Source organism: Marmota marmota, unplaced genomic scaffold (assembly GCF_001458135.2).
Source record: "Marmota marmota marmota unplaced genomic scaffold, marMar, whole genome shotgun sequence".
Taxonomy (NCBI): Eukaryota; Metazoa; Chordata; class Mammalia; order Rodentia; family Sciuridae; genus Marmota; species Marmota marmota.
The window spans coordinates 18211311-18238283 of record NW_025999998.1 but is presented as its reverse complement, the minus strand read 5'-3'; the positions used below and the strand labels follow the sequence as shown (position 1 = coordinate 18238283).

At 38.2% G+C, this 26973-nt stretch overlaps 1 protein-coding gene across 11 annotated transcripts in view; it reads left to right on the top strand.

Moving 5' to 3' along the window:
- The window catches only part of Prune2 (prune homolog 2 with BCH domain), a 259308-nt gene that overhangs the window by 214321 nt on the left and 18014 nt on the right, over nucleotides 1-26973 (top strand). For 7 of the 11 annotated variants that reach the window (XM_048806942.1, XM_048806940.1, XM_048806935.1 and 4 more), the window contains exons 11-16: nucleotides 4479-4679; nucleotides 15336-15509; nucleotides 18272-18280; nucleotides 21339-21441; nucleotides 22081-22212; nucleotides 23681-23767. In XM_048806942.1, the coding sequence (XP_048662899.1) occupies nucleotides 4479-4679; nucleotides 15336-15509; nucleotides 18272-18280; nucleotides 21339-21441; nucleotides 22081-22212; nucleotides 23681-23767 (706 nt within the window). The remainder of the gene's footprint in view (nucleotides 1-4478; nucleotides 4680-15335; nucleotides 15510-18271; nucleotides 18281-21338; nucleotides 21442-22080; nucleotides 22213-23680; nucleotides 23768-26973) is intronic. The other 4 variants (XM_048806937.1, XM_048806934.1, XM_048806933.1 and 1 more) reach the window with 3 other exon arrangements.

Genomic DNA, 26973 nt, shown 5'->3' with positions numbered 1-26973 from the left:
TATATATATATATATATATATATATATATATATATATATATATATATATATCCATTTCATAACTGGGAAATAATTGCTTTATAATGTAGCTCAAATCATCCTTGGGTTTTTGTTCTGCCATTTTTAATGGTGATCTTATGGTATTATAATATTGTTTTACTCAGTTTTTTCACTGCTCTGACTAAAGGATCTGACCAGAACAATTTTAGAGGAGGAAAAGTTTATTTGAGAGCTCAAGGTTTCAGAGGTCTTAGTCCATAGGCAGCCAGCTCCATTCCTCCAGGCTTGAGGTGAGGCTGAACATCATGATGGAAGAGTATGGCAGAGGGAACCATCTCACATGATGAAGCACAGACAGTCTCCACTTGCCAGATCCAAATATATACCCCAAAGCCACACCCGAATTTCCACTTCCTCCAGCCACACCCTATCACTTCAGTAACCACTCAATTAATCCCCACCAGGGGATTAATTCACTGATCAGGTTAAGACTCTCAAAACCTGTCATTTCTCCTCTGAACCTTCTTGCATTGTCTCACATGTGGACTGTTGGGGAATACCTCACATCCAAACCACAATATGAAAATGTAAAATCATGTCCAGGATGATCAAGAGTTAGATTTATGGGCCAATAATTAGAAACACCTCTAGGAAAACTGGAAGAGTTTGAGAAATTTGACTTAGGAGACAGTTGTTTCATCTGGAAGCTCATGTACTTGTTGAGGGAAACAGACCAGTCGAGAAGCAGCAAGCAGCACTTGGAGAGGAGGAGAACTCCAAACTATTTTACACTATCCCCCAGCCAGCCCAGAGGAGAACACACTACAAATTTTTAGCTCGGATCCCACAACACTCTACATGGCTGAAGGCCTTGTGCAGGGTCTCAACCATAAAGTGAGTTACAGAAACAGATAAGAAGAAATAGCTCTTTTCACAGGCATCTATTGAATCTCTAGCCCTGAAAGAGGGGCTTACATTTCAAGAGGACATAGTAAAGACTCCTAGAGACAGTTATTTATAATCCAAAAGATAGCGACCCTTGGTTAATTAGGATTTCTGAAGAAGAGCTGACGGGGAACTGACCCCTTTCCCCAGGCTCTGTTTTCTTACCATAATGTTTTTATAATTTCATCTTACAACCAGGTCTGGTTTTCCATCACAAGCTAAGCAACCTGATTTGAGACTTCATAGCTTTGGTGACTTTTCCTCAGATTTCTTAACAAGAATTTGGGACAGACAGTTGCTCAGCTAAAGCAAATAGTTCATGGGGCTCATGGGGCCTTTTCTCAGATCAGGGAATGCTTTCACTTTTTTTTTTTTTTTTTTTTTTTTGTGGTACCAGGGATTGAACTCAGAGACACCTGACCACTGAGCCACATCCCCAGCCCTATTTTGAGTTTTATTTAGAGACAGGGTCTCCCTGAGTTGCTTAGCACCTCACTTTTACTGAGGCTGTCTTTGAGCTCACGATCCTCCTGTCTCAGCCTCCTGAGCCACTGGGATTACAGGCCCACACCCAACAGGAAATGCTTTTCTTTCTTTTTTTTTTTTTTTCTCAGTTGTAAATGGACACAATGATTTATTTTATTCATTTTTTGTGTAGTGCTGAAGATTGAGTCCAGCACCTCACACAAGCTAGGCAAGTGCTCCCCCACTAAACGACAACCCCAGTCCAGGGAATGCGTTTTGACCAAAGTATCTTAATCTTCCTGAAGACTATCTAAGAAACTGGAATTGAATAGGCTATTTGTTTTGTCCATCAGGTGTTTCATGCCAGAATTTTGAAGATTTTTTTTTTTTTTCTGAATTGCTGTAACAATCAGAAAAAGGTCATCAGGACACTGAATGCACTGTAGAATAATGAGATAATTTGAGAAATACAGTGGTATTTATTTATAAAGCTTTAGGGATAATTTTTGAGCATATGCTTGGCTTTTAGCAGTTACTCTTGAGAAATCTCTAGTAGGATTATTCCGACTGACCAAAACAATCCATTACTTAGCTATAATATTTTTTTTTTTTTGCAAGTAGCTACACTAATTTATATAAATCTGAAATGCTAGGGTGGGAGATTGGACCTGAAGTAAGGCAGTGCATCATGGCTGAAGGCCCCTGTGGAGGAAGTCTGCTCAACTCATGGCAGAGTCAGAAAACAGAGAAAGGGAAAGAGGTCACACGGCAGAGGAACCCTCCCAGGGCACACCCCCAGGGATCTATCTCCTCCAGCCATGTCCCACCTGCCTACAGTTATCACCCAGACCATTCAAATGAGGATGGATTGATTAGTTATAGCTCTCATAATCTAGTCATTTCATCTTGAAACACCTGCATTAATATAAGAGCTTTTAACAGATACCTCACTTCCAAACCATAGCACCATTCCAGTTTTTTTTCTAATTGATTATACAAGTAGAATTAATTTTGAAATATCAAAAGAGTCCTGGAGGAGCCAGTATAATTTCAAATTATCATGCATAATTTTAGTTCATTGAATCAGGAATTTACAAAAAAATAACCAGTACATTTAAACCATGAAAAAAAGGAGGAGTTTTGGATGGTGGTTGCCCACTAGGAGCATTCTCAGAGAAGGAGCTTCCTGTAATTAACTCAAGATGAAAGTTCCTTTCTTAGAAACTCAGTATCCACCAAAATGAGGGATGCCCTCCTAGATACTTATATGAGAGATTTTTCTCCTAAGCAGCTGGCAACAAAGTTTTGGAACTTCAGTGAAAAAGGTTTAGAAACTGAGAGGATTTGCCCTCATGATCTGAAGCTGCCAGGGAGATGATAGAGAATAAAAGACTCCTGTGGGCACTTATTTGTGTCCTTGGCAGCATCACAGGGGGAGATGAGTCACTTCAGAACCCAATTCTGACACCGTGTAATGTCAACCCATTCAAACTCAGAAACGGTAAAAGCAAAAAGACTTTACTTGGGTCTTTCAAAGTTTAGGAAAACACAGGATCAGATAACTCTCAATGAGTTCTCCAAAGAAGCTCAGATGTATGTGCAGGGTTTTTAAAAGGAAGAGAAGCTGAGGACAAAGGAAATTTCATAGGTTACTCAAAAAGGAGGATGACTGGTGCAGAAGAGTTATACTAGGATACGTATCACTAGGATGCATATCACTATATATACATGATTGATTGCTGGGACCATTATCTAGGTTGGAAGTTCATTTGTTATTTGTTACAGTTGCAACTGTAGCATTCATGTAAAGATGTTGGCCTAGTTCAACAGTTCACATTCCTCTGCCTTGTTTTAAGAGTTCATTTTCCTGGGTAGTCATAACTTAGTACAGCTGTTCCCCTAACAGCTGCCCGGCTCCATTTGGAAGGGCTCTTTAAACGTTGCCTTTTGGTCATCTTTGTTTTCTGGATTTCACACAAGGTGGAGTTCCCATTCCCTCTCTGTGTGTGCCACCTCCCAGCATCTAAATGCATTCCCCAACCCAGATGCTCATCAAACCTTGTTATTCAAGAGTTCTTATGAAGTTTAATCTCCAGCCCTCTACCTCCTTCCCAGAGGTTAGTGTGTAGGGCTGAAAGTTCCAGTCACTTAGTCTTTTTGGTGACCTGCCCCATGCTGAAGCTATCTTGGGGCTCCGCTTTAAGTTACCTCCTCAGCATAAACTCAGGTCTGATCAAAAGGGGCTTGCTATAAATAACATGAGATACTCCTTTGATCTCAGGAAATCCCCTGGGTTTTAGAAACTCTGTGCCTGGAACCAGAGGTAAAGATCAACATATTTCTTATTATACCATATTAGATTATCTCTTTTGGGTTGAGATGAACTTGATTAAAATGACTTCCCAGTTTTGCTTCTATTAAATGAGCAGAAAGATACATGCTACAACAAAAGGGTAGGAGCTACTGGTGTGAGCCTTAAAATATGATTATCACGTATGTCATGGAACGGATGTCAAACAATATTGGCATGAGAGGTAGTGTGCTTGGGTACATTCAAAGAATGTAGCCTGGGAGGATACCTCAGGTTTTATTTGAAAACAAAACAAAACAAGAAAGGTCACTGAAAATTAGTGTTGTCAGGATCTGGAAAGAACTATTTTGGAAGTGTCTGTGAACAAAACAGAATTCTTAACCTCTGTCCCACAGAAGCAAAGTTGACAAGAATTATTAGAAAATAGACACTTTGCTAAATACCCCATAAAAATTTAATTCAATATTATAGTTGCATAAAGTCCTTAAACCTAAATAGAAAAGTTAAAAAAAATAGTTTTCTTCCCTTTAGCAATAGCTCTTACTTCCTATGTTACATGGCCATGGTTGACAGATGGGTTGGAGGGAAGCAAGTTCTCAGGCCTGCTGACAAGAAGGGAGTCCATATCCCCTATAAGGATTTGTAGCAGATCTGCCTTTAATGAAAGGGCCTTAAAAATGCTTTCAGTCGGTTCTAAACCTATTCTTGGCAATTTTGTTTATATTCTAGTAGTTAAATGTTGCTATTCCTTCTTTAGAGCCTCCTAACTCTCTGGATCTTAATGGGACTCATCCTCGGAGAATCAAACTCACAGCTCCAAATATCAATCTTTCCTTGGACCAAAGTGAAGGCTCTATTCTCTCTGACGATAACCTGGACAGTCCAGATGAAATTGACATCAATGTGGATGAACTCGATACCCCCGATGAAGCAGATTCTTTTGAGTACACTGGCCATGGTAAGTCACTAAGTTGACTGCGGTAAATGGTAAGTCGTTGGCTGTGTTAGTCACTTCTCATCACTATGACAAAAATACCCAACATGAACAACTTAAAAAAAGAAAAGTTTATTTGGGGCTATGGTTTCAGACTTTCAGCCCATGGTTGACTAACTCCATTGCTCTGGGTCTGCAGTGAGGCAGACCATCATGCCATAAGGGCATGGCAGGGGAAAGCTGCTCAATTCATGGCAGCCAAGAAGCAGAGGGAAGGAGAAAGCGAGGAGCCAGGGACAAGGAGTAGTTCACTGACCTATTTCCTACAGTCACACGCCACCTGCCTACAGTTACCACCCAGTCGTCCATTCAAAGTATTAACCCATCAAATGAATCAATCCACTGAAGAAGTCTACCTCTCATAATCCAATCTTTTCACCTATGAACATTGCTGCATTTCCTAACACATGAGATTTTAAAAACATATTTAGATCCAAACTGTATCAGTGGTTCCTCCTCTTTATTCAGTCCTTAATCAGTTGTCACCTTCTCAGATAGACCTTCCTTGACTTTTCCCATCAAAGGTGCTTTCCACTTCCCTATTCCTCCCACCCCATCATACCCTATCCCAAGTATTCATTTTATTTTCCATAAATCTCTAATTGAAATTATATTATTTAATTGTTTGCATGTTTATTGTCTTTCTTTTCCCCTTAGAATGTCTGTTCTCCAGGGCAGAGACTTTATTATGTTAAAGGTTAATATTTCCAAAACAGTAGGAAGGAAGAGGAAGTGGAGTCAGTGGAGTAGAGGAAAGACAAAAAGGAAGAAGATGGAAAGTTGCCAGATTAAAGATTGACACTTCTAATTTGAATAGAAGTCTCACTTTAGTTCTTTCCCTTGCTCAATGAAGTTTGGTTTGTCAAGAAGTATAGGCAAATATACAGCATTCACTTTAGAAAAAAATAGGGTCTTATGGTTTCTGTTTCACTTTTACCCAGCTGCATTCTCCAAAGTTATGATGTTTCAAAGTCAAAGTGAGACTCTTGGCCACGGCTATTGCTTTTCTTCCTTGTAAAAATTCTTCTAGTCTTAATAAGCAATACTGTACTCAGGCGTGGTGGCACACACCTGTAATCCCAGCTACTCAGGAGCCTGAGACAGGAGGATGGCAAGTCCAAGTTCAGCCTCAGCAGCTTAGTGAGGCTTTAAGCAATTTAGCAAGACCTTGTCTCAAAATTTAAAAAAAAAAAAAAAAAAAGAAAAGAAAGGAAGGAAGGAAGGGCTGGGAATGTAGCTCAGTTTTAGAATACGCCTAGGTTTAATCCCCAGTACCACACACACACACAAAAGCAATACCACAATTAAACAATGCCCTGACTTTTAGAGTCAACTAATCTAGAAGTTTCACTCATAGGAAAATATAATTAGGAAATTCATCAAATTAGCTAATTAATTCAACCAATGGTCATTGAACCAACAGGGTAATACCATGACCAGTACAAACTTAGACCCTGTCTTCCCAGAATTTAAGGCTTTGTTTCCTTAAGTTAAATAAGCAGAAGCAATAAGCTGCTTGTTCTAAAGTTTATTATGTTTAAGTAGAAATTTTATATTGAATTTTCATCATGTTCATGAATTTATTTTTTAAAAAATATTGACTTTTTAGTAGTAGTTGGACACAGTACCTTTATTTTATTTATTTTTATGTGGTTCTGAGGATCGAACCCAAGGCCTCACATGTGGTAGATGAGCTCTCTACCACTGAGACACAACTCCAGCCCTGTTTGTGAATTTCTCTAAGGTTCTCGCTGGTATGCATGGCAGATTGGTTCCAGGACCACAAACAGATACCAAAATCGGAAGATGCTTAAGCACCTTCTATAAAATGATACAGTATTTACATGTAACTAATGTACACCCTCCTACATCCTTTAAATCATTTACTTGTAATACCTAACCCAATATAAGTGCTATAAAAATAGTTGTTTATTGTTTGGGAAATAATGTCAAGATAAAAATGCCTGTGCATATTCAACAGACGCAGGTTTTTTGTTGTTTTGTTTTTCTCCTGAATATTTTCCATCTGCAGTTTGTTGACTCTGCAGATTTGGAACCCATGGATACAGAGGGCTGCCTACGTAACTGGATATTTGATTTTGTAGGTTGAAATACACAAATATAAAATTAAAGTTTTTCTTTCTTTTTTTTTTTTTTTGGTACCAGGGATTGAACCCAGGGGTGCTTAACCACCTCCCCACCCCTCTTTATTTTTTACTTTGAGACAAGGTCTTGCTAAGTTGCTGAGACTGGCTTTGAACTTGCTATGCTCCTACCTCAGCCTCCTGAGATGTTAGGAAGGAATATCTTGAATTCCTACTTGTTTCTGGCACCCCAGTGAGTCTTCCCCAGCTATTCCATCTATCCCCGCTGCTGCCCCAGCTCTTTTCTTGCTAATGTATTGACTTAAGATCCCTTAGAAGACAGCTATGGCAAGACTCTGCCGGTTCCTCCCTCTCCTCCCCCTTTTACTTTCCTGCTGTGGGGAACTTTGTCACACCACATCTGAACCTTTTATTTTTATAAATAGCAAAACTGTGAAGCAAAGTGGTGTTGGCTGCTGCAAGTTAGTAATTAAAACTGCCACTTGCTGACGTAGTTCTTTTTATTTAGTTGACATAATTATGTTGAAAGAGCTAGTTTAATGGCCACAACCCCTCTCCTAGATCTTAAAGGACAGAATTTTAACCTAAGTTTAATTTGAAAATTTACCTTGATTTCCAAATGAAAAGTGTATATTCAAACACTTTTAAACAGATGAACAAAAAAGCATAAGTATTGAAGAGTACATCTGAAGAGCTTTATTTTATAAACATGTAGACATGGGTAACAACTGCATATGAAGGAGGAATATAAATACATTTTGATCCTGAAGCATGAAATAAATGCTTAAATCTTCATGTTTTTGGGATTTCTCATGCAAGTATTTTGAACTAGTGTTATTTTCTTCTAAATAAAATTAAAAGTTTTTCAGGTACGAGTTTTCAGAAGCATAATTAATCTAGTGTAATGAACACTTTTTGAGTGCTTACTATGTGTAGAAGCCATTCAAAGTGCTTCATAGCATTAACTATTTTAATCCTTATGGCAACTCTATAAAATAGGTATGTTTTCTACCACTTGGGAGATGAGACTACCAGGGCACAGAGCGGTTAAATAGTTTGCCTGAGGTCATACAGTCACATACCTAGGAGATGGCAGAGCAACACTCAAGCCCAGAGTTGTTGTTGGTGGCTTCTGGCCCATGCTACATCCCTAAGAACATACTGACAAAAAGGAGAGCTTCTTTTACTAAATTAGGCTTACCTATGCCACGCCAACATGATAGCCACCTTCACTCTATACCTCCTTTTATCCAACCATTTTCACAATTTGAGGAGTCTTTACAGCCTCAAAGACTTTTATGCCATTTGCCTCTTTTCAATCACAGTAGCCAGTGCATTTTTTTCATATGCAATTTTGCATATGAAAAAAATTTTAAATCTCAATCAAAAGATGTTAAATTGGTCTTCACTTTCAAACCATTTTAATAGTTGCGTCCAAAAAGTTGAGAAATATAATTTAAGCTACCAATATAAGTAAGATTTGATTCCCCTTAATAATTACAGTGTGCCTAAGAGGTCAGAAATATGTAAATAGTGAAGAACTTAGGTGGGCAGTCTTTCATATTAAGAACTATCTTTGTGTTTTTAGATGCTTTATGAATCCTAGAAACTTAAAAATATTCAAAGATCAGAAAAAAATATGACCTATTCCTATTTTCTAAACCAACCACATAGTAATTTTTACCATAACTCAGATCTCAGCAAAGGATTTTATAAGGGAAGTGGAAAAATGGTAAAGAATTTTTGCCTGCATATTCCTGATAAGAATGTTATAGGAAACACTCATGTCCTCTTAACTTTTCCTTCCTAGTTTCCCAAGGGATGCTTAGTGACCTTATCTAAGCTGCTTTTTCTAACACTAACTCCTAATGACAGTTTTCTGGGTTGATAAGCCCCCCAATATTATTTCCAGATAATCAGGGAATTACTTCATTTAACATTCCTATTATGGTTTTCCATATTTTCACAGCCTACAGGCAACCAGCTTATAAAAACAATTTCTTGTTTTAACTCTGCATATAAACTAATCAAGTGTTAAGTTTCCTGGGTCTTACCTACAGCAGCCTTTATGCTGTCTGTAATGGTGTTTTTTGAAAGGAGGATGATTTTTTTTTTTTTTTTTTTTTGGTATTCTCACATTGCTCAGATTTTATACTCAGATTAACTTTCTGCCTTGCTGTTTGTCACCCAAAGAATTTTAAAGATTTCTTAACTGTACATTGGATGTTTTCCTATAACAAGGAAAAGTGCAAACAGAGTGGCTTCTAAGAGTATTCATTTTATCCCTGCAAGACCATCAATAGAAAACTAACCTGCTACACAGGTGCATGTCCCCACAGCAAAGCCACATCTGAACTCGTCTCTAGTTGGTTCATAGGGAGCACAAGAATGGATTCCCTGCTGGGTACAGTGTGCATGCCCATACTCTCAGCAACTTGGGAGGCTGAGGCAGGAAGATCACAAGCTCAAGGCCAGCCTTGGCAACTTAGTGAGACCCTGTCTCAAAATTTTAAGAAAGTTAGAAAAAAATAAAAGACTAGGAATGTAGCTCAGTGGTAAATCGCCCCTGGGTTCAATCCCCAGTACTGCTGTGATCTGTATAGCACAGGACATTCAAGAGCTTGTGCTAGATCATCTCAAAAGTCAAAAGGAAATGTTCAAGTTTACCTCTCCCCACTGTGTATGAGGGTTTAATTATCCTCTACAGTAACCAGGGAGAAAGATGATCACTGAGAAAAGGAAGCAAGCATTTCTTAATGAAGACAGTGTGAGACGAAGCATTGAATTCTCAGGGCCTGGAGATAGAGAATTCAATAAGACTTGGCAGTTTTTGCAAACAGTCAGAAAATGAATGCTGGAGGGAAGATGATGATTTATAGTTATAGCAGAAGAATTATTAAGATCAGGAGAGTACTGCTAACTCAAGAAACTTAATAAAGCTACTTTAACTTCTTCCTAGCTTGTATTGTTGACTTCTAGAAGTGAACACCTTAAAAGAACACAATGTACCTCTATTTCTTAAATCATTCCCTTTACCCCATTTAAATCAAGTGAGTGAAAGGGCAGAAGAAGGAGGAGTCCCAGCAACTGGCCAGCTCCCACATTCTGAAACATTAGGAATAACACCTCATAAAAAACACCCAGCCCCAAGGTTCTATACTAAAGCGAGTAATAATGCTACTTTAAAAAATAAAGTATAAGAAAATGTATGTGTGCATACATATACATACTTTAAGATAGAGATTATTTTCTTATTATGATATCATGATTAAAAAAAACAAAACTTAACAAGTCAACTATATAAAATTTTAAACTTTTTGTTTAGTAAAATTTTATTGTATAAATGGAATCAGTGACACCACCTGTAATCCCAGCAGTTGACGCTGAGGCAGGAGGATTGCAAGTTCAAGGCCAGCTTCAGCAATTTAATGAGGCCCTAAGCACTTAGGGAGACCCTGTCTCAAAATAAAAAATAAAAAGGGCTCGGATGTTGCCTACTGGTTAAGCACCCCTGGGTTCAATTCCTGGTACCAAAACAAACAAGCAAAAATGTATATAAATAAATTGAAAAGGTAAGCACAAGACAGAATAATAATTACAAAACAGAGTTCTTTCTGTTTTATATTCTTTTGGTAGCGGGGATTGAACCCAGGGGCACTGTACCACTGTGCTATGTCCTCAGCCCTTTAAAAAAAAAAAAAATTAAGACAGGGTCTCTTCAAGTTGCTAAGGCTCGCTTGCAACTTGTGATCCTCCTGCCTCAGCCTCCCTAGTTGCTGAGATTACAGGCATGTGCCATCATGCCCCACTATGCCTGACAAAGTTCTGTATAAAGAACTACACCAGACATATAAGGACCACTGTAGCAAAGCATGTCACAGGTACCTCTCTGTCAGTAAGAGAAATATAAATAGCCAATAAACATTTAAAAATTCTCACCTTATATAGTAATAAAAGGAAATTCAAATTAAAACAATAGTGAGATTATTTCCACCTTAAATCTCAAGTGTGAAGAACTTTGATAGTCTCCAGGCTTATGACAGAGGGAGGGAGCAGGCACTCAGCATATATTTTGGTGCTGTGTATTCAAGGATAAAAATATCCACAAAATTATGCTTATACCACTGATCCAGTCTTCCAGATACATACTGGAACAAATTCTTTACTAAAAAATGAAATAAAAGTAAATTCTCATCATCATGGGACTGATATACTAAAAAAAGACATCAGCAAAATGAAACTACTTGAAGTCTCCTTTTAAAAATGAGTAGGATTTATATTCCCTGAGATGCCCATATTGTATCATTGGGTAGATGAAATTAAAGAACAGTATGTATAGAACATTCAGATCATATGGGATAATCATACTTATTGGCAAAAAAAAAAAAAAGTGTGTGTGGACAAAGGAAAAATAGTACCCATCAAACAGTAATGAGTGAGAGCAGTGTTGACAGTTTTCCCTATTTTATGAGCAGTTTCTGTATTGCTTATACTTTTATGTGTTTTCCTTTTTTCAATTAAACTTTTAGAGAAATTTTAGGTTCACAGTAAAATGAGAGGCAAGAACAGAAAGAGCTCCCCTATGCCCTCATTCCCCCACCACACTGTCCCCTCACCACCTGCATCCTATATCACTGTGGTATGTTATAATCAATGAGCTTACATCAACACGTCATTATCACCCAAAGGCCACAGCTTTCGTTAGGGCTCACCCTTGGTGTATTTCAATGGGCTTAAACAAATATATAATGACCTATATCCACCATTATAATATCACACTGAATAGTTTTACTGCCCTAAAAATTCTCTGGACTCTACCGATTCATCTCTGCTCCCCTCTAACCTTTTGCAAACACTGATCCTGTTAAGTGTCTGCCGAGCTTCGTCCTTCCTAGAGTATCTTATTGTTGGAAATCACACAGTAAGTATGGCTTCCTGCACTCATGCATTTGAGGTTCCTCCATATCTTTTCATGTCTTGAAAGCTCATCTCTTCTTAGCACTTTACATTATTCTGTTGCCTAGATGTACCACAGTTTATTTTTCTATTTGCCTCCTGAAGGAGATCTTGGTTGCTTCCAAGTTTTGGCAATTATGACTAAAGCTGCTATAAATAAACATCTGTCTGTTTTTTTGTGTGTGTGAATATACATTTTCAAGTCATTTGGATAATTACCAAGGGGTATGATTGTTGGACTGCATGGTAAGAGTGTGTTGTTTAGTTTTGTAAGAAACTGTCAAACTGAGGCTGGGGCTGTAGCTCAGTGGCAGAGCGCTTTCCTACCATGCATGGGGCACTGGGTTCGAGCTTCAGCACCACATAAAAAAATAAAGATATTGTGTCCACCTACAACTAAAAAATAAATATTAAGAAAAAGAAACTATCAAACTGTCTTGCAAGTGGCTGCACCATTTTACATTCCCATCAGTAATGAATGAGCATTCCTTTGACTCCATGTCTTCACTAGTACTTGGTATTATCAGTGTTTTGATTTTTGGCTATTTAATAGGTATATAATGGATATAATGGTATCTTATTGTTTTAATTTACAGTTCCCTACTGACATATGATCTTGAACATCTTTTTATATTTGCCTATTTTTAATAGGCAAAATTATTCACTTTCTTATTCCTGAGTTTTAATCACTCTTTATACTTTATAACTGTCCTTTCTCAAATGTGTGTTCTGTAAATATTTTCTCCTAGTCTGTGGCTTGTCTTCTTATTCTCCAACATTGTTTCACAGAGCACAAATTTTAATTTGAATAAAGTTAGCTAGTCGGTTATTTATTTCATGGCTCATGACTTTGATGTTATATCTAAAAAGTCATCTCTGTACCCAAGATCAATTAGATTTTTCTCTTATGTTATCTTCTGGAGTTTTAAGATTTTTTACTTTTTACATTTAGGTCTACTGATCCATTTTAAGTTAATTTTTGTGACAGGTCTAAGATCTGTGCCTAGATTCTTTTTTTTTTTTTTTTTTTTTTTTTTGGCAAATGGATGTCCAATTGTTCCAGTGGTATTTACTGGAAAGACTATTTTTACTCCATTGTAGTGCCTTGATTCCTTTGTGAAAGTTCAGTTGACTATATTTGTTTGGTGTATATTTTACTTTTATAACCAGAATAAAGAATATGGTATACAGAAAATTATTTTGGTGAGGCAAATTCCATAAAAGCATATAGAAAACAAAACAAACCCTATTTTTACCCCACATAGATCACCAGGCATAAACCAGAGCAGAGGGGTTGATGGATGGCAAGCTCATCACAAGCAAGGGTCTGTGTGTACAGGAATGTCAGAAGACAAACCCACATCAGAACGTCAGGTTCTGAGGGAGCTGAGGCAAGATGGAATATAGGATCAATATTGGTCAATTTTGCATTGCTGTGACCAAAATACCTGACAAGAACAATTTCGAGAAGGGACAGTTTATTTGGGGCTCATGGTTTTAGAGGTCTCAGTCCATAGATGGCTGACTGCATTGCTCTGGGCCTAAGGTGAGGTAGAACATCTTGGCAGAAGGGGATGAGGGATGCACTGCAGTATTCATGGCAGCCAGGAAGCAGAAAGACAGAGTGGGGAAGGGACCAAGGGGAAGATGAACCCTTCCAGGTTATGCCCTGTGACCCATGTCCTCCAGCCCTGCCCCACTAGTCTACAGTTACCACCCAGTCCATTCTAACTAGATTAGGTAACAGCTCTCACAATCCAATCCCTTCATCTCCAAACATTCCTGTGTTAACAGGAGCTTTGGAGGACAACTCTTATTCAAATAATAACAGGGTCCCAGTAACGCAACTGGGATTGGCATCTAAGATTACTAACCCAAGTAGAAAGAAAGCAGGAAGGGACTCCAGACAGGTAGATTTGCACAAGTGACATAGTGCTCATTTGGAAACCAAAGGTGACTGTTTTCTGTTTTTATATGCTCTCAGGCACTGTGGGAACAGTTGAAGCTGAGGTGAGCCAAGGCTCTGTGGATAGTGGTGGCTGTTGGTGTTGGCAAAAATGGCTGGGATTGCTTCCCAATCAAACTTCATGTTCCTATTGCAAGTCATAGGTCATTAGACACTTTTGAATGTGAAATGGCAGAATGTTCTGGGATGTGATGTCTTTGTTGTGGCTCCCTTACAGATTACCTATATTTCTAGGAACTAGCCCAAACTTTCCTTTATTTACCCACTAACCTTCCCAGTTTTTAATTGAGTATACTGAGTAAGTAGGTTTCCAAGCTATGTGCAGTGTGTGTTGGTGGAGGTGAGTACTCAAGGCAATTTAGACTCAGTTCCTTAGCCCAAGACACTCTCAGCCTCTTCATAAAATAAATAAGAATGAAAACCATACAGTCAAGGCACAATGTGATAACTTAGAAGCGTTGAAGGTAAAGGTTTTAACTGTATTTGCTTACTAACTCTGTGATCTGAGACAGACTACATTGGAGTCAGTTTTTGCATTGGCTTAATATATATTTTAAAACTACTGTGCCTGGTATAAGATGTTAAATACTAAAGAGTATTGCTATTATTATCAAAGTGCTATAGGAGAAATATAAGGAAGGTGCAGTACAGATTCAATGGTCTTTTTTCACAAATAGGAAAATAAGAATGACAATATCTCAGGATTACTGTGATAATTATAAATAGTCTTTTCCTTCAAATTACTTTAGGATATACAGAATAACCATTGCTGAACTCTACTAGTATTGCTAATAAAAATGGAAGCAATCACTTTTAAAAGACAAAATGGATCTGATTCAAACGTATGATATGTCAAGATCATTGTACTGTCATGTGTAACTAATTAAAACAAGTTAAAAAAGACAAAATGGTTACATTTGGGGGTGCAAAGAGTAAATTTCTTCATAAAGAATACTCAGTAAGATTTTGTTGTCTTATGAACCCCTAAATTTAGGAGTCTTATGAATTTGGGACCTTGATATATTTTTGGTCTACAAACTTGTTTTTCCCTTACTATAAAACCTTTCTGCAGCATATTTGGAAGTAGAAATATTTCCATATTTGTGTGGGAAATAATAGCAAATTTATGTCCAGATGTGCTTTCAATAGAGAAAGGGGTTCAACCCTGTTCTAAGAGTCTGAGAGCAAGGATCTTGGATAATAATATCATCACAAGCTATAGTCCCTGAAACACTCTGAGCCATCAGATCTTTTACCCATAGCAAGACCTAGAGTCTTTATCTGGCATGATCAAGGAAGAGTTGATACCAGTTTATCCTCCACTGGGACTGTATTGACTCAAGACAGCTCTAGACTCACCTATCCCCACCTCATTGTGGCCTTAGCAATGGATGTGGTTGTCCAGTCAATAGAACAGACTTCACTGGGTGGACTTTATGTGGTCAGGGTGATGTTAAGCTCTATAAACGCTGCACATAGCCGGTGTTGCACCAGGCAGGCTCTGCCATGAAGTAGCTTATGATCCCATCACTTTGCTACTTCTGCCGTGGAAGTCTTTCTCCTTCAGCCTTGTGCTTTGTGCTTCATTTCCAGAAGATTCCACAGCCAACAAAGATTCTGGTCAAGAGTCTGAGTCTATTCCAGAATATACAGCTGAAGAGGAACGGGAAGACAACCGGCTGTGGAGGACAGTGGTGATTGGAGAACAAGAGCAACGGATTGACATGAAGGTCATCGAGCCCTACAGGAGAGTCATTTCTCACGGAGGTAGTCATGCTATGTGTGAATCTGGGAAATGGGGAGGGGTGGCCATATTTTTAAATGAGAAATAAATAAAACCAGGATTCTCAGTAACATGACATCCCAAAGACACCATGTTCTGTAGTCTGTGTTCAGGTAACAGAGAGTTAAGTGTGTTACGTTATCCTCTATCCACTAAAAATTTGAAAGTCTACTATGGCAAAAAACAAAAACAACAACAACAACAAAAACTTTTCAATGTAAAAAGGTCTTTGTGTGCCATGTTATAATCTGTCCAAATTTCTCAGAAGCCATAGTTGTCCAATGTCTTAATGTCTGTTTGGAATTCCTATCAACAGTGTTGAACTGAATAGCTTATAGTGTGTCATACCATGTCCTGTAGTAAGACCTGGTGGAACTCATTTCTATAAAATGCCTTTTGAATTCTCTTCAGAAGCTTTTGGGAATCTTTTTAGACTCAGCCTGGTACTTTATTTCCTCCTACCTAAAGTTTGCTTTTCTATAAACTACGTCAGATCTAGGTCCAACAATTTCTAATCCCTGTGAAAGCTTCCACCTGCTTAGTGAGGGACCAGGAAAGGGGAAAGCATATTTTGTATTTTCAGTGCTTTCTTGAGGCCTGTAGGGGCATAAGAGCCTTGATTAATTTGAGATTCAAAAAAGTCAGAGGAGCACAAGCAACACATTGAACATTGTCGACTTCAGAAAACATCCACGGCTTTTTGATTTTTCTACTGCATGAATTCCTTTCCCGCACTCCTGAGGTGCCACTGTAACCAACCAGCTGGTCCAGAAAAAGTGCAAGCTAACCAGACAATTGCTGCTGTCTATGTTCTGTCTTCCTCAATGAGTACAGGGAAATAAGAGTCTTGGCACTGAATTAAATCCGCAACATTTGTTTTCTAAAGAACCTGAGGACGTTTTGTTATTTCAGTTAAACATCCTTCCATCAGTAGAGCTTTCCCTTTCTGTCCCATGCACTGCCACCTTCTATAAGTACCAGGACCATTCAGGGAACCCAACTGTGACAGTGATGGAGAATGCCAGTCGGAGCCCTTGGCCATGCCCCATGTTTGCCTTGCCTCTCCTGAAATGGCAGTATGCCCCTGTGGTAGCTGCTGTGGGGTCAGGGACAGTGGTCTTGGAGAGAAACCTGTCCCACACCTCTTTGGAATGAAGGCTGGCCTGATCCTGCTAACAGACAAGTGACCTTATAGTAAACCCTTTTGTTTTTAGGGTGAAAACCACAACTGAAATGACTCTCGAAATCTTCTCAGAGAGTCATTCCTCCTTTGTGCCACCCATAGGGTATTTTGGGTTTGTTTGCTTTTGGGAAATGAAACAAAGGCTGACTATAAGTGTGGCCTATGTTTATTCTTAAAAAAGGATAGAAAATACAGGAAAGTCTGTCAAAGTGAATTAGTCACCCCATGATAATCCCGGCGACATTTACCCCCTCGGCTCTTAAGGTCCTCGTGTTGTGATGAAGGCAGGCTCTGATGTTGCTGTGCTCGGCTGAGTTCTTTCTCAGTCCCCCAGCAGAATCACCTATTTGTCAACTCCTGGGAAGTCAGGTGGGCTGGTTGGATGGGTTAAGCCCATCGAGCTGGAGCCTAAATCAGGATAAAGTGATTAACAGCAGTACCAAGATGGTCGGGAAGAGCCACTGCCTCTGCCTGTCATGGCTTCTAGAAACTCACCTGAGACCTTAGGGCTAACCTGGTTTGCTGAGCTTTCTGTGCCTGCCACCTCCTGCCCTTGGCATTTTCTCCCCTCCATCATGTGTGGCAAGCTTGATTTTGTCTGTGTGACTGTCCAGTTTGTTTTGAAAGGAAGGGTGCTTTTCCTCTCCCTGGCTTTACCTCAGCCTCCTCCAGGCACTGACCTGCATGAATGTGCCTCTGGCTGCTCTCATCCGGTCCATCAGCAAGAGGCCACCTTCTTACACGCTCAACCGCTTTTGTATCCTGTAGGTAAAGAGTGTTTGGATGTTACTTCTGAATTTGCCAAAGACTTGTCTTCCATATTGGAAACTTATATCCCTCTCTCAGATCTTAGATGACAAAGTTTCTTGGTTACCGATCTCTTGAGTTTGTCATCCTGGCTTCTGATGAGCATTTAAAAAGCAGACTTCTCAGCGAGCATGAGCCTTGCTCTGGAGCTTTGCCTTTTTGGTATGAGGCTGTTTTTCCCCTCTGGTCCTTAGGGAACTGTGGACAGTGCTCTGTGTGGTAAATTGGAAGGGGGGTTAGCAAAAGAGTTGCAGAAGCTGGCCCCAAAGTCCGACACTGCCAGGTGCTCCCTGTGGGTTGGAACAAATAGTTCAGTCGTCAGCTTTGGCGACTTTGATATGAGCTATTGTCATAAGTCCTGAACACAATGCAGACCTGTGAGTTTAAGGCCTATCTTTGCCACTTAGTGGCCTCTGCCTCTTATCAGTCATTTACTTCTTCTGGGCTTCAGTTACTTCACCAGTCAAATTAAGGTGATCACAACGCCGGTGTTCACTTCCTATGATCCCAGAAACACTATCCCTGCCATCTGCTTAAATGGAAAAAAAAAAAAAAAAGCAAAAAGTGTTATAGTTATAATTAGTTTTGCTAAGTCAAGGGCATGGGGTCACATGGAGGCCAGAAATGGCTTTTTTTCAACTTAGAACAGAGAACACATTTAAATAACCAAGGACAATCACAGGAAAGAATTTTAACAAGGAGTTTCCTGTTTCCTTTCTTGTTCTTTTTTTTTTTTTCTCTCTTATTTCATTATAGGAGACTCAGGTAACCTTCTCTGAAATGTTGCTGGACAGATGATCCTGGAAAGAATGCGGAGAAGAGTTGCTGGCTGGTGTGTGTGTGTGTGTTTGGGTTGTGACTGTGACGTCTTTCCTTCTCTCTCCATTCCATTTGCTGGCCAGCAAACTTGTGTTACACCCCTTTCATGCCTGTCTGTGCCACCTCAGGTAAGGCTTGCCACCACTGCTTCAGATAGCCCAAGGAGGCTCCTTGGTGGGGTTGTTCCCACCCCCACCACATGTACCCTGTCTACCTCATGTTTATAAGGAAGAGAGTCTGACAAAGTAAATATTTTAAAAACCAAACTCCATATAAGTTATGCTGTTGCCAACAGGCAACTTCACCTGAAACTCTGCATATTTTAGGATAGAAATTTACCCAGGAAGCCTCTGGAGTGGGGGCGGGGGCAATGAGCAAATGATCCCACTCATTTTAGTCATTGCACTTCGCCAGCAGGCATTACCCAAAGTGTCCCTGAAGCCCGATGATGATGACTCTTGACTTAGGAGGAAAACTTTCATGAGGAATGTTTTCCTTCTGCTTCCTTTCCTGAGTCACCTTCTCTCCTATTCTCTTCTTTTCCCGTCTCTTCTTCCCTTCTTACAGCAACTCTAACCTAGAGTATGAGGAACTATTTCTATTTGAAAAGTCCAGCAATATTTATATAAAGAAATATTCCTCACTTAGACAGTGATCACGAAGCAGTACACTGATCCCTCAAGTGTTCCTTCCACTAAATGAGTTCTGGAGAGCACCATCTGTAGCATTCATACAGGGGCCTAATTGCCATTTAAGATGACTTCTCAAATACTATTTATAAACCCCCGTCTTTCTTCTTTTAAAAAAATTGCTATGTTGTGTGCATATATGAATATGTAACAACAAATCCCACTATTATGTATAATTATAATGCACCAATAAAAAATTAAAATTTTGGGCCAATAAAAAAAATACAGAAAAACAATTTCACAGAAACCAGAAAAAAGAAATCAAAATCAGTCATGACCTTGAAAATATTCTGATACCCTGGAGCCAGACAGCCCCATTTATAAAGATGTGTGCTTATTTGTTTTTTTTTGTTGTTGTTGGATTCATTATGTCTGTTGTCTCTTTTAATGAACTGTTTTTGTTGTGCTCAGTATAAAATGCATATCTTTGTGGTGTTAGCTAAGTCACCATATCCTTCGTGGATTTCCATTGAGTTATGAATTCTCAGAAATGAAATTGGTAGAACAAGCTTTTCTTGATTTAAAATATATCTCTTTCTGCCATTTCCTTCATATTTGCATTTTGAAAATAAGTTGGTAAATGCTTACATGTTAGAAAAGTTGGAACTAAAGAAAAACATCAGAAGGGAAGCTACTGTAATGTTCTCTCACAAACATGAGTTCCAGGGTGGCTGCTTCCATAGGTAGCATCTTGTAGAATATAACACCATATACAGCAACCGCAAATTAGTAATTCTCACAAGCCCACAGCTGGATATATTTTTGGTTGGTTTCGTTCTTCCCCCACCGCCTTGTAGTAGAGTCATATTCTCTTTGTAGAGAACATCTTATTAAACTGCTTTTTAGGAGTTGTTTAACCCATCCAAATCTATACCCAGTCAGCATTTTATACCAGAGGAATATTTAGAATTCTGAAAAAGTGCAACACTGAGTTTGAGAGGACCAACTCAGACACGAAGGTGTGTTCTGTCCTTCTCAAAACTCTGAGGGAATCTCTATTTCATGATTCTGTTGTCCAGAACTAGATGATATTTAAATATCATTTAAATTGGGATATTAAAAAAATGATAGGCTATTTTAAAAATAATAAGTCAAAAAAGTGTCGCCTAGGGCTGGAGTTGTGACACAGCAGTAGAATGTGTGCTAAACATGTTTGAGGCCCTGGGTTCAAGACTCAGCACCCCCCACCCAAATGACAATACAGGACATCGCTTCCCAGTTTCGGTGTTGAAGACGCATTTGTTCTATACTCCTACCTACGGGGATTTGACAGACACCTGCCATGAATTTCAATGATGAGCTCTAAGGGAATAAAAAGTTTGCTTAAAAGACAGAACAATGCCAAAATGATGTCAGATCTCTCAAAAGACAGGAATAATGTCCTGAGATGTGTCTACATGTTCCTTAGCCCTTGAAGTGTCAATGGCCACACTGACTTCCATTGACCATCTCCTATTTCCTCAGCATCACCTACACACAGCACTTCCCCCCACCCTCACCATCTTATTATTAGGAAGTAATTCTCAAGTTTTCCCAAACCACCTATTTTTATAAAACTCAAAGAGAATTTAGCCAGGCCCTTCTTTAGCGTGCCCCTTTCTTTAAGAGGCTAGGCTCTAAATTCTGGGCTCAGTTATTCTAAGCCTGGCTAGAACTTTTCTCATACACCTTATGCTACCTATTGAGTTCAGAGGTCCCAGGGGTATTACACACAAGTGACCAGGCCTTGAAATCAAACAAAGGTGTTGTACATGTCTGTTGACTAGTATCTGGTTACTGGAGTGTGTGGGTGTGAGATGATATTGCAGTTCAGTGACGAACTGAATGAATTGGGGACTACAACTAAAAAGAGCTAAAGAGAATCAACATAACCTCTTTCTTAGCCATCAGAATGAAGAAATAGTATATAAGTTAGCTTTTAAAAATAAATTTGTATTATATAAATTGCAAAAACAGTGTTGCCTGGGGCTGGAGTGAAGTGCTTACGTGGCATGTATAAGCTCTGGAGGAAAAAAAGTTACTTTTTTTGATAAGTTGAAAATATATATATATATATATGATAGATAGGTATAGATACATGTGCCATGCACAACTATGTACAGTACATAAAATCATCCAAATATGCTCACACTATATATTTAACAAGTTACTTGAGTATCAAAAGATAATTATATGTGTATATGCTATAGAACTCTAGTCAACTCATGCTATATCTATCATTTCCATACACATACTTGCCAAATCTTCAGATTTATCAATAGGATCTTGTTAAGAGCTTTCAATCGGTTACAAATGTCTTTTTGTTTGTCCCCCAGGATACTATGGGGACGGCCTAAATGCCATCATTGTGTTTGCCGCCTGTTTTCTGCCAGACAGCAGTCGGGCGGATTACCACTATGTCATGGAAAATCTTTTCCTGTGAGTGATGCTTATGACAAAGTGCTTTGAGTAAATAAATGTCTGTGGGTATGTAATGGCAATTAAGGGAAGTAGGTGATGTAGAATATCCTGAGCCTTTGATAAAAAGTTAATAAGATTGCTGTCAAGGAGTGTTGTTTAAGAGGCTAGAACCTTTAAAGGAATTCTTTTGTCAGTAGAACTCATGGAAAATAAAGTGAGCAGAGTTTGTTCTCCCTCTAAAATGTCTGTAACATTTCCTTTGCACAAAGTATTATTTTTGTTTCCTGATAATAAGTTCTTAATCCACTGATGAAAACTTGACTTCATTTATCTCTGCCCTTGTTTAATATGAGTTGCCCTTAATGTTTGATGACATAGTTATCATTTCTGAAAGTCAGATTTGTAACTCATGTATTTTTCTGTGGTACCTGAATTTAGGAAACAAGCAAACAAAAATTAGATAACCATACAAAGAAATGAGTAGTACCCTCAGAGAAATGATCTTAAGTAATTGCATTGTTCCTGAGATAAAGTGGTAATAAATCACAACTCTACTAAAATGTCATTCACTCTGTAATTTGTTACATAATTATGGTGTGAACAGGATGAAATACTTCACGTGGAAACTGAAAAACTCCTTTTCCTTCCTGTGATCAGATACGTAATAAGTACTTTAGAGTTGATGGTAGCTGAAGACTACATGATTGTGTATCTGAATGGTGCTACCCCAAGAAGGAAGATGCCAGGGCTTGGCTGGATGAAGAAATGCTACCAGATGATCGACAGACGGTATGTGGACTCCGTTATTTAACTAGTGTGTCGACTCCTTCAACAGCTCTCATATCAGATTTCTTTTTAGTCTACCAAATATGCAGTCACATTTTAAAAACATGGAGTTATGCATGTTTAAAGCAATAAATTATAGAAATACTAATAAAAGTGTCACTTGACACCTCAAAGTTGAAATAAAGTACAACCTTCCCAGATTTTGTGAATAGAGTCAAACTAAACAGACCAAGTCTATTTTAAACTGTGCATGTGCTATTGCCAATAGATATGTGACTTGAGTGGATCAGTTAAAGTACCTGAGCTTCTTGGGTGGTATCATGTGAATTGGTTGCTGTTTCGTGCACTGGGACAATGGTGGTCTGCATAGCACTGTGCTCGTGTTTCAGTATTCACTGTCAGTTCAAGGTATCCAGTGCTTTTGTGTCCTTGAGATACTTCTGTCCATACTTTTTTTTTTTTTAAGAGAGAGAGAGAGAGAGAGAGAGAGAATTTTTTAATATTTATTTTTTAGTTTTTGGTGGGCACAACATCTTTATTTTTTTTTTTTAATGTGGTCCTGAGGATCGAACCCAGTACCCTGCGCATGCCAGGCGAGTGCTCTACCACTTGAGCCACATCCCCAGCCCCCTACTGGTTTTATTAGGAAAAAACATTTTATTGCCATGTACAGGAAAATTGATATAATAAGCATACAAATTTATGATATCTAGTATGTATTACATCCCCTTGTATAAGAACATGAGAATGCCCAGTTATATATGAAACAAACCTGTTTTATGATACCAATGTTAATAATATAATGCTACAAATGCTGAAAAAATGTGCGCAAAGACCAAGAATTGTTAAAATGGTAAATTTTCTTTAAACAAAAGAAAAAAAAAACAAGACTTACTAAGATTAAATAAGTTGTCAAAATTGTTATTAAGAGTGCATTCTTAGCTGGGCCTGGTGGTACACACCTGTAATACCAGTGGCTTGGGAGGCTGAGGGAGGAGGATCGCATGTTCAAAGCCAACCTCAGCAACTTTGCAAGGCCCTATGCAACTTAGCAAAACCCTGACTCAAAAATTTTTTAAAAAGGTGGAGGGGGATGTGGCTCAGCACAGCTGGGTTCAATCCTTGTTATACAAAAAAACAAAAAACAAAACATTTTTTTCCAAAAGAGTAAAGATAATATTGACAAAAATGAAAAGCATCATTAACAAAATACACCATGGTGACTATAGATGTATGCACTCCAATAATACTACTGTTCTATTTTACATTTATTTCTATGGGAAAATGAGATTTGAATCGTATATGTTTCAAATTATGTCTTGAAAAACATTTTTTGTTAATTGTGGCAATTTTGTACTTTCCATCAGATAAGAATATAGATATTCTTATTTTGGGATTTATTTTCTATTTAATTCCCACTGAAAATGGGTTAAGAGTAATAGGTATTTTTTTTTTTGTTTCTTCAAAATAGATTGCGCAAAAATTTGAAATCATTCATCATTGTTCATCCTTCTTGGTTCATCAGAACAATCCTTGCAGTGACACGACCTTTTATAAGGTACAGTTATCATTCTAGTAAAAGCACTACTAGTAGATTTTTTTAGGTATATAAATTATTCTATAAAAATAATTTATAAGCTGAGAGTATTTAGGAAAATTTATTTTGCCTCAACCTTTCCTGGAAAGATACTTTGTTCTACACATCAGGAGTCCCTAATTAAGAGTTAATATTTGAATATTAATATTCCCCCCTGTTTATTGTAAAACACAACCTCTAAATTGCTTCCTATGAACATGGAACATGAAGTGATAGGACTTCCATGCCACATTAGAAAAGGAAATAGACAAAACTTTTTCAATGATATGTTATTTTATAACAGATAGGAAAGCAGAATAATATGAAAATGGAAAATAAATACTGACCAGGTACAGTATTGTCTTTCTGTTTCATTTCTTCTGAACAAATATCATATATGTCACCAAAATTAGGTAAAGAGTCCAGGCAGCCATTTCAAGAGTTGTATTTTGAGCAAATGTGAGGATTCTTGCTTTTAATTCAGTGAATTTGAGCAAATGTGAGGACTGGGATAGCTAGGTCAAATGGTGGTTCCATTCCAAGTTTTCCAAGGAATCTCCATACTGCTTTCCATATTGGCTGTAACAATTTGCAGTCCCACCAGCAATGTATGAGTGTGCCTTTTCTCCACATCCTCACCAATACTTATTGTTGTTTGTAGTCTTACTCTAGCTGCCATACTGACTTTGAGTGAGATGAAATCTTAGTTTTGATTTGCATTTCTCTAATTACTAGGGATGATGATCATTTTTTCATGTATTTGTAGATTGATTGTATATCTTCTTCTGAGAAGTGTCTGTTCAGTTCTTTGGCCTACTTTTTGACTGAGTTATTTGCTTTTTGGTGTTAAGGTTTTTGAGTGCTTTATATATCCTGGAAATTAGTGCTCTATCTGATGTGCGAGTGGTAAAAATTTGCTCCCATTCTGTAGGCTCTCTATTTGCCTCATTGATTGTATCGTTTGCTAAGAAGAAGCCTTTTAGTTTGATACCATCCCATTTATTGATTCTTAGTTTTATTTCTTGTGCTATAGGAGTCTTATTAAGGAAGTTGGGGCTTAATCCGACATGATACAGATTTGGGCCTACTTTTTCTTCTATTAGATGCAGAGTCTCTGGTTTAATTCCTAGGTCCTTGATTCACTTTGAGTTGAGTTTTGTGCATGGTGAGAGATAGGGGTTTTATTTCATTTTGTTACATGTGGATTTCCAGTTTTCTCAGCACCATTTGTTGACGAAACTATCTTTTCTTCAATGTACATTTTTGGCGCCTTTGTCTAATATAAGATAATTGTAGTTATGTGGGTGGGTCTCTGTGTCCTCTATTCTGTACCATTGGTCTACCAGTCTATTTTGGTGCCAATATCATGCTGTTTTTGTTACTATTGCTCTGTAGTATAGTTTAAGGTCTGGTATAGTAATGCCACTAACTTCACTCTTCTTGCTAAGGATTGCTTTAGCTATTCTGGGTCTCTTATTTTTCCAGATGAATTTCATGATTGCTTTTTCTATTTCTATGAGGAATGTCATTGGGATTTTGATTGGGATGCATTGAATCCGTATAGTGCTTTTGGTAGTATGATCATTTTGAGAATGTTAATTCTGCCTATCCAAGAACAAGGTAGATCTTTCTACTTTCTAAGATCTTCTTTAATTTGTTTCTTTAGCATGCTGTACTTTTATTTGTAGAGGTTTTTCATCTCTTTCATTAAGTTTATTCCCAAGTATTTCTTTTTCAGGCTATTATAAATGGGGTGATTTTCCTAGTTTCTCTTTCAGTGGATTTATCACTGATGTACAGAAGTGCCTTTGATTTATGGATGTTGATTTTGTATCCAGCTACATTGCTGAATTTATTTATTAGTTCTAGGAGATTTCTGGTGGAATGTTTTGGGTCTTCTAGGTATAAAATTATATCGTTGGCAAATAGTGCTAATTTGCATTCTTCTATTCCTATGTGTATCCCTTTAATTTCTTTTGTCTGTCTGATTCTCTGGCTAGAGTTTCAAGAACTATGTTAAATAGAAGTGCTGAAAGAAGGCATCCCTGTCTTGCTCCAGTTTTTAGAGGGAATTCTTTGAATTTTTGTCCATTTAGAATGATGTTGGCCTTGGGCTTAGCATAGATAGCCTTTAAAATGTTGAGGTATGTTCCTGATATCCCTAGTTTTTCTAGCATTTTGAACATGAAGGGGTGCTGCATTTTATCAAATGGTTTCTTTGCATCTATTGAGATGGTTATATGATTTTTATCTTTGAGTCTATTGATGTGATGAATTACATTTATTGATTTCCGTATGTTGAACCAACCTTGCGTTCCTGGGATGAACCCTACTTCATGGTGCACTATCTTTTTTGATATGTTTTTATATTCAATTATGGCAAATTCATTTTAAAGAATGAGTTAATGGTCTTCTATATACTGGAAAACTTACACAGCTTCACTGCTGTCCCCAAGAATCTCAAAATCCAGCAGTGGACATAGGCAGATAAGCAAACATATACAATACAGGATGCAACTGAAACACCCTGCCAGGATTGACTAGCTGAAAACAGGAAGAAGAGCAATCCAGGCAGACGAAAGAACAGATTCAAGTACACCAAGCAGGATAGAACAAAACATGTTTGGAGAGCTGTGAATTCCAAGGAGAAAACCCCTGGAGCTGGAGGCTTTCCCCTTGCATGATTTCTTTCCTGATTCTTGATTATCCACTCAGCCTTTAGCAAAATCTGAACTTAAAGATTGGGGTGTAGCTCAATGGTAATGTGCTTGCCTGTCATGCACAAGGCCCTTGGTTGGATCCATAGCGTTGCAAACAACAGACAACAACCAAAAGAAACCCGAATTTCATTCACACACTCCAAAGCAAGAAAGATGCTTAATGTAGTCTATCACTGGTGATGTGGGTTTGCCCAAGATTTAACAAGAAAGATAGGAGTGACTTTCTGGACAGGAAGGTTGTCCAGAAGTCATAGTCCACAGGCCCAGGGTTAGAACCTTAAGGAAAATATTAAAGGTAGATATATAGAAAAAATAAAAAAGCCTTGAAAAAACTTCTTACCAGAATGCACAGTAGCTAAAAGCACGTGTGACAGTGCTATTAGCACCCAGATCAGCACAATCCCATAGACTAGGGAGGTGTGTTCATGTGAAACTATGGAGAATGTTAGAACCTTGAGCAAATTCACT